At 36.8% G+C, this 11713-nt stretch overlaps 1 protein-coding gene across 2 annotated transcripts in view; it reads left to right on the top strand.

Annotated features, from left to right (window-relative positions):
- The first annotated feature begins 1495 nt into the window (after positions 1-1495).
- Positions 1496-11713, top strand: part of LIPF (lipase, gastric) — a 16359-nt gene continuing 6141 nt past the window's right edge. The window contains exons 1-7 of one of the 2 annotated variants that reach the window (XM_011947894.1): positions 1496-1650; positions 4428-4543; positions 4710-4827; positions 5688-5886; positions 6968-7077; positions 8933-9069; positions 10659-10805. In XM_011947894.1, coding sequence (XP_011803284.1) covers positions 4439-4543; positions 4710-4827; positions 5688-5886; positions 6968-7077; positions 8933-9069; positions 10659-10805 — 816 coding nt within the window. In that variant the 5' untranslated portion in view covers positions 1496-1650; positions 4428-4438. The remainder of the gene's footprint in view (positions 1651-4427; positions 4544-4709; positions 4828-5687; positions 5887-6967; positions 7078-8932; positions 9070-10658; positions 10806-11713) is intronic. The other variant, XM_011947896.1, reaches the window with a different exon arrangement.

Raw genomic sequence — 11713 nt, 5'->3', positions numbered from 1 at the left:
TAATAATAATAAAAAATAAAAATAAAAAAGAAGACAGTTATGCGGCCAACAAACATATGAAAAAAATCTCATCATCACTGTTCATTAGAGAAATGCAAATCAAAACCACAATGAGATATCATCTCACTCCAGTTAGAATGGTAATCATTAAAAAGTCAGGAAATAACAGACGCTTGAGAGGATGTGGAGAAATAGGAACGCTTTTTCACTGTTGATGGGAGTGTAAATTAGTTCAACTGTTGTGGAGGACAGTGTAGCAATTCCTCAAGGATCTAGAACCAGAAATACCATTTGACCCAGCAATTCCATTACCTGGTATATACCGCAAGGATTATAAATCATTCTACTGTAAAGAACACATGCACACATATGTTTATTGCAGCACTATTCACAATAGCAAAGACTTGGAACCAACCCAACTGCCCATCAATGATAGACTGGATAAAGAAAATGTGGCACATATATACCATGGAATACTATGCAGCCATAAAAAAGGATGAGTTCATGTCCTTTGCAGGGACACGGATGAAGCTGGAAACCATCACTCTCAGCAAACTAACACAGGAACAGAAAATCAAACACCGCATGTTCTCATTCACAAGTGGGAGCTGAACAATGAGAATACATGGACACAGGGAAGGGAATGTAACACACCAGGACCTGCCATGGGATAGGAGGCAATGGGAGGGATAGCATTAGGAGACATATCTAACGTAGACAATGGGTTGATGGGTGCAGCAAACAACCATGGAGCATGTATACTATGTAGCAAACCTACACGTTCTGCACATGTATCCCACGAGCAACAGATGCTCATGATGGTTGTAAAGGATCAACTGTTTTTTAAAACATAATATATTTTTTAAATGTATAATTCTTTTATAAATACATTCACATTGTTCAAACTATAACCAATAGATTTTTTTTGTTTGCTTTTTTTAACGTTCATTTTAAGTTTAGGGGTACAAGTCCAGGTTTGTTACATAGGTAAACCTGTGTCTTGAAGGTTTGTTGTACAGATTGTTTCATCATCCAGGTGTTAAGCCTAGATTTCTCAGAAGGGAAAACACACCGAACATATGTTCTTAAAGGTCAAGGGCTGGGTTTTGTATAATAACTAGACCATTATCTGTAGGATTTGAGACCTTGGTCAAAGACCATAATAAAATATTAATCTTTGCTGAATACATTCCCATATCTAACCATCTAGTCAAAATAGCTTATCCACTGCATTTTTAAAGAATAACAGGTGGCCTTTTGTCATTTTATGCCTCTCTATCTGAGCCAAACTATATAATCATTTGCTTTATACCTTTGGCTCAAAAACTTTTATATGTTTAGGCTATCAAGAATTATTTTTAATGGTTCCTAAATCATTTTAATCCTCAGAACTACTTTGGCCAATATTTGTCTTTGTTAAAAGTTAAAGGTGAGCACTCAGTACTATGTGAAAATGAACGCAATATTTAATTTTTAGTTTTGTCCTGTTAACATTAGATGATGCTCAGATAGTAAGCCTTTTCTGTAATGTAATCAATGGATGAGGAATTTGACCATTGTTGAAGGTTTTGTATATAAGAAGTCAATACAACGTTGACCAAAATATTAACCAGTCAGAGAAACAGAATCCTAACTATTTCTGAGGAAACTGTAAGTAGAACTTCTGCTGAACAAAATTGTTATTTGAATTATTAGATTTTTTCTTTATCCCAAGTGATGCATTTTTTAAAGGCTTAGATACTTGTTGCAGATTCACCTGTATAAATGTATCTGTTTAAATTACGGCTTATTTCTCTAGGATTTGATTTTTTTTGTATGGACATGAGATTCTTAGTTATGGAAAGACAAATTTATTTATTATTACAATTAGTGCCAAATGTGAAAGTCTCATAATTTCTTAATCATTGAACTACAAATTTGTTTATTAAGTTCCTAATGTGAAAGTCTAGTCTCTATGATTCTCCTTTTTGAGAAGGAATAGATCAGTACTCTATTGTCATATAATTGACTGTATTAATATGCTATGTTGACTATTTAATATCATCCAAATCAACTGCTATTGAATTGAACATTATTAATACTATTGTGAAACTTTATAGGCTACTAAAACATTTATTTAAATTATAAACCTTTCAAAACAGAAGTCTAGACCAAATTATATAAATCTCCCTGGGGATGTCCCTATAAAAGCTGGCCCAGGGTCATACTGAAGAAGTATTACAGTGGGAAGAACGTAGCCTTTGGAAATAGACTAGATAGTTTCAAATACAGGCTCCACTACTTTCTATATATTTGGTTGGGTGAGTCTTCTTTTAGCCTTACCTTGGTTATTTGTAAAATGAATAATATAACGCTACCTACTTCATAGAGTTGCTATGAGAATTAAATGAGATAATAGTAATAATAACTATATTTAATTAATGTTTATAAGATGCCCAGCATGTTAAGAACTTTACTTTTGTTATCATAATGAATTCCCCTAACATAGAGAAGTGTACTACTACAGGCCTTATTTTGTAGATGAGAAACTGTCTTAGCAAAGATAGTTCACTTCACCTATACCATGTTGAACACACAGTACAGCACACAGTGAACCCTCTGTATGTATTAATTACTGGTATTTTCCTGGGACTTGGCAACAAGCATTTTGAGAAATTTATTCTGCCCTTGAACATCTTTGAGCCCGTTGGGGTGTTCTCCAACACAATCAGTAGGTTAAGTGTCCTAACTTTGCAATGGCAAATCACTTAATGGAGGCCATGTGGCTTCCTGAAATGTTTGATGAAAGCCTCTAGTTTGAATGTTCCAACACTACTGGTTAGTCTTTCTATATTAGTTTATCTCTGCCTATATTAGTTTATGTCTGCCTAAAATATCATGGTAAAAACAAGGCTAAGTTAAAAACTGATTTTTTTTTTTTTTTTGAGACGGAGTCTTGCACTGTCTCCTTTTAGCCTTACCTTGGTTGGCGTGATCCCCACTCACTGCAACCTCCACCTCCCGGGTTCAAGGACTTTTCCGCCTCAGCCTCCCAAGTAGCTGGGATTACAGGCGCATGCCACCACACCTGGCTAATTTTTTTTGTATTTTTAGTAGAGACAGGGTTTCACCGTGTTAGCCAGGATGGCCTCGATCTCCTGACCTCGTGATCCACCCGCCTCAGCCTCCCAAAGTGTTGGGTTTGCAGGCATGAGCTACCACGCCCGGCCGAAAACTGATTTTTAAGAGATACCCTTAAATCTAATCCTATACTAAACCAGTGGGCAAACTATTAGACCAGAGAGTCAGATTTAGGCCTTTAGAGTTCTGGTCTGGCTTTACAATCAAGAACTATGCTATATGCTCTGCATGAATTACTATAAATGGGTTTTACTGAAATACTATCAGCAACTGGGAAGTCATCACTTTTCAAGAATTCCACTTGAATCCAAAGATCCAAATGTTACAAATTCCTCACTGTATTCAAGTCAAATATTTATACATGTGACCTCCAAATATTGCTCCTAACATACAGTTTCTCAATAAATATTTATTGAATAATTTGTTTCTGACACACTAAAAATGAAGTGATTTAAAACTGTCCTCTACGTGGCTTGCCTTCAAATATTTGAGGGCAACATCACTTCTCTACTGAAACTTTTTCACCAGCTTAATATCTGAGGATTCTCAAACTTATAATTGGTGACTACAACATAGAAGGAAGTTCAGTTGTTATGGGTCTAATATCAAATATAGTCTATAAGGCTAGGTGTAGTGGCTCATGTCCATAATCCCAGTGCTTTGGGAAGCCCAGGCAGGAAGACACCTTGAGGCCAGAAGTTCGAGACCAGCCTGAGTAATGTAGAAACACCCTATTTCTTTAAAAAAAAAAAAATTAGCCAGATGAACACCTGTAATCCCAACTACCCTGGAAGCAGAGGTGAGAAAATCACATAATAACCTCAAATCAGTAAATGTTTGTGGAATAACTATTATAAACAACATTTAAAATCATCATGATGACTTTGAACACACATTATATAGAGATTGGATATAGAGAAGCCAAAGGTCCACACATCCCTCACGCAAAACTGGGCTCTCAAAATAAGCTGGCAAAAGTCTTAAACACAAAGCATAATAAGGATACATTGTTATGCCAATTAGAGGCTTTTTTCTTCTTTTTTTTTGCCAATTAAGATTAATTCAGTATGGCTTGAAACCAAGTGGGAAATGTTCTTAAACAAAAGGAATCAAACAGTGAAAACATGTTAAGCATTAAAAGCATTAAGTTACCTGTGCTGACATCCACATGTCCCAGTTTATTGCCAACAGAATATAATCAAACCCAAGCATTCCTCTATTTGGCACAAAGGTAAAATTGGCATATATATAAGCATTATGAAAGTATAATGGGTTAAACCATGGAACCGGTTATTCTTTTCTTTCAGGTAGGTCCAAAATGTGGCTGCTTTTAACAATGGCAAGTTTGATATCCGTACTGGGGTCTACACATGGTTTCTTTGGAAAATTAAATCCTGGAAGCCCTGAAGCGACTATGAACATTGTAAGTTACTCTGGGGAAAAACTCCATAAAACTAAAAGATGCTATTATTTAAAATCATAATGAGTTAAAGATTTTATATGACCAATTAAAAATAAACAGTAATATTCATTTATTAGATATATCTAAAAATCAACTAAAATTTCACTTTTTGGGTTTTTTTCCTCAGAGTCAGATGATTACTTATTGGGGATACCCAAATGAAGAATACGAAGTTGTGACTGAAGATGGTTACATCCTTGAAGTCAACAGAATTCCTTATGGGAAGAATAATTCAGGGAATACAGGTATATAAGAGCTTCTTTTCTTCCTTCCTTTCTCTCTTTTTTGCCTTCCTTCTTTCTTCCTCCTTCCCTCTCTCCTTTCTTCCTCCATCTTTTCATTCTTTTGTCCTTCCCTTTTTCCTCCTTTTATTTCTTCCTAAAAATATAATGTCTTGCTGATGCAAAAATAAGCTATATTTTCAGTCTTCAAGGAGATCATTATCAAGCCAATGAAATAGGTAAGTAAATGAGTGATTATAATAATATGTGATAAGCTCAAGCTACAATTGTGCATAGGATATTAAACTGAAAGTTTTAATAAAACCACCTACCCCAGCTAGAGGAGTCAAGGAAAGCTCACTCTCAGAAACAATAACTGGATGAAGATCTAGAGGATCAGGAAGAGTTAGCCAGGGTGTGTGTTGCAGAGGGGAAGAGCGGGAGCCAATTCAAGGCTCATTTCCCAAACACATACAGGCCAATTTTCACTAGTATTATCAAAAATTTACCTTTTTCTCATTGTAAAGAAGTTGTGAAGTACAAAAAGAAAAAACATTACTCGTAATTTTACCACTCACATTTTACCAAATTTAACATTGTGCTGAATTACCTGAGAATATAATTTTTTCAATAGTTTTATTGAGATGTAACTGGCATATAATAAGCTGCTCATATTTAAGGTGTGCAGTTTCATAAGTTTTGGCATCTGAGAAATCAAGTCCCTGAGAAATCATCACCACAATTAAGATAAGATATTCAAAAATAATCAACTCAATCAGGCAAATGTATCTAATGCTAGTCATATGGAAGACTGTTTCTAGCCTCACGTTTATCCTAGAATAAGGAACGCATTGATAAAGTTTATAAACATTTTTCTTCCTTAGGCCAGAGACCTGTTGTGTTTTTGCAGCATGGTTTGCTTGCATCAGCCACAAACTGGATTTCCAACCTGCCGAACAACAGCCTTGCCTTCATTCTGGCAGACGCTGGTTATGATGTGTGGCTGGGCAATAGCAGAGGAAACACCTGGGCCAGGAGAAACTTGTACTATTCACCAGATTCAGTTGAATTCTGGGCTTTCAGGTAAACAAAAGGGACAATTAAAAATAAACACTGGGCTTTAAAAGCATAGGCATTTGCCTCTTCTAATCCAGTCCCGTTTTAACAAATTACACTCCTAGTAGGAGGATAGATAAGTCATTTTCATTCTAAACCATTCTTGGAGGTCTTCCATGTACCTCATTCCTAGAGTAGCTTTTCCTTCAAACTTTCTGTGATCTCAGGAGTCTCCATTAGGGAATCCCTGAGTGTGCTTTTCCAAATGGAATGAACAATATAGCTGAAACAAGGAAATTCACTGCCCCTGGAAAATTCCAAAGGAATGTCCATATGGACTCAAGAGAGATGTGAAAACCCAGTTGGGGGTAGGAGAACAGTAATCTGAATCATCATCAATAGGAGGGGTAGGGAGACTGAAATTCAGATGACATGGAGAGATTATCACAGGCTTCTCTCACTGGTCTTCTTGAGCCTTATTCCTGGAATTTACTGATAGAGGTAGAGAACAGAAGAAAACCTGGCTGCTGATGCTAAGGCATGAAAGTGTTCCAAGAGTTCTAGCAGCTGAAAGGAAACCTGTGTGTCCCAGGTGTAGCGGGGAAAGGGAAAATGACATGAGTGAAGACTGAGGTGCTGATGGGGCAGTAGTGGTGACAGTGAGAGCCTTGAGCCTCATTCTGAGTGCACAGAGAAGTTTTAACAGGGGAGTGACATAATACAGTTTTCATTTTCGAAATATCATGTTGGCTGATTTGTGAAACATAAATAGAGAAATATAGGATTTATATTAAATGACACTGGAACACAGCATACACATTATTATTAAATCTGACATTTCATTTCAGGGATGGAAATAATTCCCACTTACAGATACTATCTTGTTTGGATTCAACTGTGGCTGCAATGCTGCACTTCAGAAATGATGTCAGTTGTTTATAAGAAGCCGCCCCAAAGGGCACCTGACATTCACTGAGGGTCTATAAGCATCAATGTTTAGAGAATCCAGTTTTCTGTATCCCAAAGGGATCATTAGCTATAAATGCTTGAATTTTAGAAACAATAGCAAGGAAATGTATTCACTTTCATTTTGTCTTTTTCCTTTCAGCTTTGATGAAATGGCTAAATATGACCTTCCAGCCACAATCGACTTCATTATAAAGAAAACCGGACAGAAGCAGCTACACTATGTTGGCCATTCCCAGGGTACCACCATCGGTAAGTAATGGCAGTCAAGGCCAAGTGGTTTACTTCTCATAAACATTTTCCCAGTGGTTATGGTAGGCATATTAGCAACCACATTAATTGCTTTTCATTCATTTAATGCCTCCAACAACACAATGACATATGGACAATTATAATTCCTATTATATGGGAAAACAAAACAAGGGGATACAGTTCGTGCAAGGTTATATGGATTATTACCAATAGGGTAGCTGAGGCAGTCTGATTCCCAAGCACGTACTCTGAAGCATTATACCACACAGCCAACGAACTGAGTTTTATTCATTTGACCGTATTTATGGGGCAGGCTCCTATGATGTATCCAAAGAATACAGAAATAAATAAAATAGATGAAAATTTCTGCCTTTGTACCACTTATACTCTAGAGATAGGAGGCAGAGAAACTAAAAAAGGTTACAAAGTAAAATATAATATATTTTAGATAATGGTAAAGCTATGGAGAGAAAATAACCCAGTGAATTACATTAGAGAGCACCAGAGGGGTTCGCAGAAATTGTAGATAGGTAACACAAGCACTCTTTGGGTAAAGCCATGATGAAGGTCAGAGAGTCAGTCACGTGCCTACCTCATAGGCATCAGATGTTCCAGGAAGAGAGAATAGCAAGTGAGAAGAATCTGAAGCTGGAGCACACCTAGTTTGTTCAAGGAACAACAGTGAGGCTATGCCTTGTGTGAATAAATCAAATTGAGAAAGAGACAGATAGAGTGAGAGATGAGATCACAAAGGTTGGGGAGGAAAGACTGTTCAGGGCTCTTTGGCTGTTGTAGGGATTTTAACTTTCATTCTGAGAAAAAAAGAAAACTGCAGAATAACTTTGAATTGAAGAGTTACATGATTCATAACAGGATCCCTTTTGTTGCCAGGCACAAAGGGGCAGGAGCAGAGAACCAATTAGAGGACGCATATAGCACCCATGTGGGAGATGGTGGTGACCTGGATGAAGGGTGTTCTTGGAAAAACCATTCTTCTACAAATAGAATCAGACTACATATTATATAGTTGTCTAAATGTGAAATGGTTTTTTAGGCCATTCTTGAGTCTCATCAGTATGTCATTATTGACAGTGGGAGGGCCTTGCCTATGTAGCTATACTGCAGAGTTAAACTTGATAACTACTTGATCACATCCTCATCTGCTAGTATACTACTGCTTACAAAATTAATTACTGAATGTATTTACTATGTATAGATATTTGAATTCTCTTGGGTCCTCATTTATCAAGCATTTACTATGTGCCAAGAATCATGATAAATTCTTTCTTTACATGATTTACTTCCTTTAGTTCCTAACAACCTAATGAAGCACTCACCACTATCCTTGTATTTCAGACAGGGAAACAGTGGTTCTTAGAGATTAGGCGGCTTGTCCAAGGTCACAAAACTAATAAACCACAGAGCCAGGATTCAAATCGAGTTTCATCATATTTTAAAATTCTACTCTTAACCTTTCCACTTATATACTCTACTCATATTAAGTATTAATTATCTCATTGTGATGATATAAATTTAAATTCATAAAAAATATAACACAAATAACTATTTTTTGTAACCATGTGAGTATCCCAAATTTGGCCTATTTTCTAAGGTCAGATAAGGGTTTATGATAACTTTTAAAACGTTCCAGCCTCATGTCCCCATAGAAAAATCTATGAAAATAAAACAAATATACCAAAATCTAATCACTCTGAGCCAGCAGAGATACCACGTTCTCAGGTTGTCTCAAACACCATCCTTAGTAAGTCCAAAATAATGTCACACTTGTACAAACAAACAAAACAACAACAACACGCACACACACCTTTTTCACCAGTTCCTTGTTCTTTTTCAGGTTTTATTGCCTTTTCCACCAATCCCAGCCTGGCAAAAAGAATCAAAACCTTCTATGCTCTAGCTCCTGTTGCCACTGTGAAGTATACAGAAAGCCTTATAAACAAACTTAGATTTGTTCCTGAATTCCTCTTTAAGGTATGCAATTCTCTTTAATTAAGTGAATCTAAGATACTCGATTGCCCATGGATTTTAAAGTTATAGAAAGAGAACAGAGTTATAAAAGGAGAACAATCATTTTTATATCCAAAAGTGGAACTGTATGCATCTGTATTATTTCTTTGATAGCACTGACCATGTTTGAATCTCCTCTACAGCCTGCGAGATCCCCCTTTCTTTCTTTGTTCTTGATTAGCTTCATGTGGGTCAGCAATGCCTGGGAGTAGATTTGCTTTTTCACAGATGGTTTATCAAGCACTCTACACAGTTGTGTCAAGGCTGTGATTCCACTCCAGGAGGAAGGAAGAGGAAATAAAAACAAAACAAAATAGTCAAATAAAAAGACTAACCCACTCAGGACAGAGAGACTGGAAAGAGGAGGGAAAGGAAGGAAAGGGAAAAGGAGAAGAGGAGGAAATAAATCAATGATTGAGTGAGGCAAACACCTTGAGATCTCTCATGGCTTTCCCTTTTGACTTTCCTAAGAGCTCCTTCATCTTTAAACGGGGATTTCATAAGTCAGTAGTGTGGATTTCAATACATTATAAATATTAAGTGCCTTATGCAGTAGGCACACATGTTATCAAATTAATCTTTTTGTTTGACAGTGCTTAATACCCTAATTCTCTCACTCAGTGAAACCAACACACACACACACACACACACACACACTCTTTCCTTTAGGAGAACGGTTTAGCCTCAGGCTATAAAATATAATGATTCCATTTCCTTCTATAGTTTTGTACTATTCATCTCTTTTCATTCTGTATTAATATGTATGTCTAAAGCCTAAGAGAACTTACCTATAGGCAAACTACATTTGGAAAACTTTTATTAAAATCTAAAATTTTGTGATGACCCAGATATTTTTACTGGCTACATTGATTGAGAACTTCTTTCCTACTTGTACTCAGATTTTCTGATAGGCAATGCAGACGTTGATTAAAATTTAGAAAAGCACTAGACCTCAAATTAGAGGTTTGGGTAAGGATTCTAGGTATAATCGAGCTCTAATTAGCCCAAGACCCTGACTCATGTTAACCTCATGTTTCCTCATGTATAAAATAGAGATGACAAAATATCTGCCTTCCTCAAAGAGAATTGGGGCAAACTCTTTCTATTCTTATACTGAGCCTCAGTGCCTCTGTAAAGGCTTTGCTGAAAATATGGCCAAGTCACCATTTCTCCTCCCAAACTTTTCACAATTTATTGTTGAAATCTCACATCTTGGCACTTCATTATGACAGTCTGCATGTATTTTTAAGATTTTATCCCACAACCCCTATCACGCCAACTAGATTGTAACTCTTTATGTCTTATACTTCCTCTCAGCAGCCAGTACTGTTCTGTGCCACAATAGATACCCAGTATTGATATCTGTGCTGCCCATTTCACAGCTTTCTTGAGGGAATTAACTAAATGAAAGTACTGGAAATTCCTAAAACAACATGTAAAAATAAGAATATATCATCATCCTAATCACACATGTATAAATAGATTAGATAAATTAGTGAGTCTTTTCTGCAGCTTGATTGCTACAACCCTCTAATAGTGCCTTTATTTTTCAGATTATATTTGGTAACAAAATGTTCTTACCACACAACTTCTTTGATCAATTTCTTGCTACTGAAGTGTGCTCCCGCCAGACACTGAATCTCCTTTGCAGCAATGCCTTATTTATCATTTGTGGATTTGACAGTAAGAACTTTAACGCGGTTAGTATGCATTTCAATTTCTATATTTTGAGCAACATCTTTGATTACTTGTTTCATTGCCACTTAGAAATGGTACTTTATGATAACTAGGAGTAGGTTCAGAACTGCGATATCCTGATAAACATGAGAGAAATCACAAATCATTGCTCCCAATTTCATCACTTCCGGCATCCTTCCATCACCCCAATTGCCCCTAAAACAAAAAAACAATATGAAGAAAAAAAAACAATTTGCTACTCAGTTATGACCACCTAAATACTAGGTGTTACATTTAAATTCTGTATGAGAAAGGACTAAACCATATATTTTAGTGGCTCCTTTGTGAGAAAAATGTCTTTATTGAATAAATGTTTTCAATAAATATTTCTAATGCTGATAGTAATTTCCATAAATCTTACAGACCATATTTCTGAGCAACTATTTATGTAAGACTTTGCCCATATTCTTTTTTTGAGACAGACTCTCGCTCTCTCACCTAGGCTGGAGTGCAGTGGCGCAATCTCGGCTCACTGCAAGCTCCGCCTCCCAGGTTCACACCATTCTCCTGCCTCAGCCTCCCAAGTAGCTGATAGTAATTTCCATAAATCTTACAGACCATATTTCTGAGCAACTATTTATGTAAGACTTTGCCTTTTTTTTTTTTTTGAGACAGACTCTCGCTCTCTCACCAGGCTGGAGTGCAGTGTGGCATGATCTTGGTCTACTGCACCCTCTACCTCCCAGGTTCAAGCAATTCTCCTGCCTCAACCTCCCAAGTAGCTGGGACTACAGGCACCTGCCACCACACCCAGCTAATTTTTGTATTCTTAACAGAGATGGGGTTTCACCATGTTGGCCAGGATGGTCTTGATCTCTTGAAGTCATGATCTGCCCACCTTGGCCTCCCAAAGTGCTGGGATTACAGGCAT

The sequence above is a fragment of the Colobus angolensis genome, unplaced genomic scaffold (assembly GCF_000951035.1).
Source record: "Colobus angolensis palliatus isolate OR3802 unplaced genomic scaffold, Cang.pa_1.0 Scaffold270, whole genome shotgun sequence".
NCBI classification, from domain to species: Eukaryota; Metazoa; Chordata; class Mammalia; order Primates; family Cercopithecidae; genus Colobus; species Colobus angolensis.
Note: the sequence above shows the minus strand (reverse complement) of the source record. Positions and strands in the feature narration are given on the sequence as shown.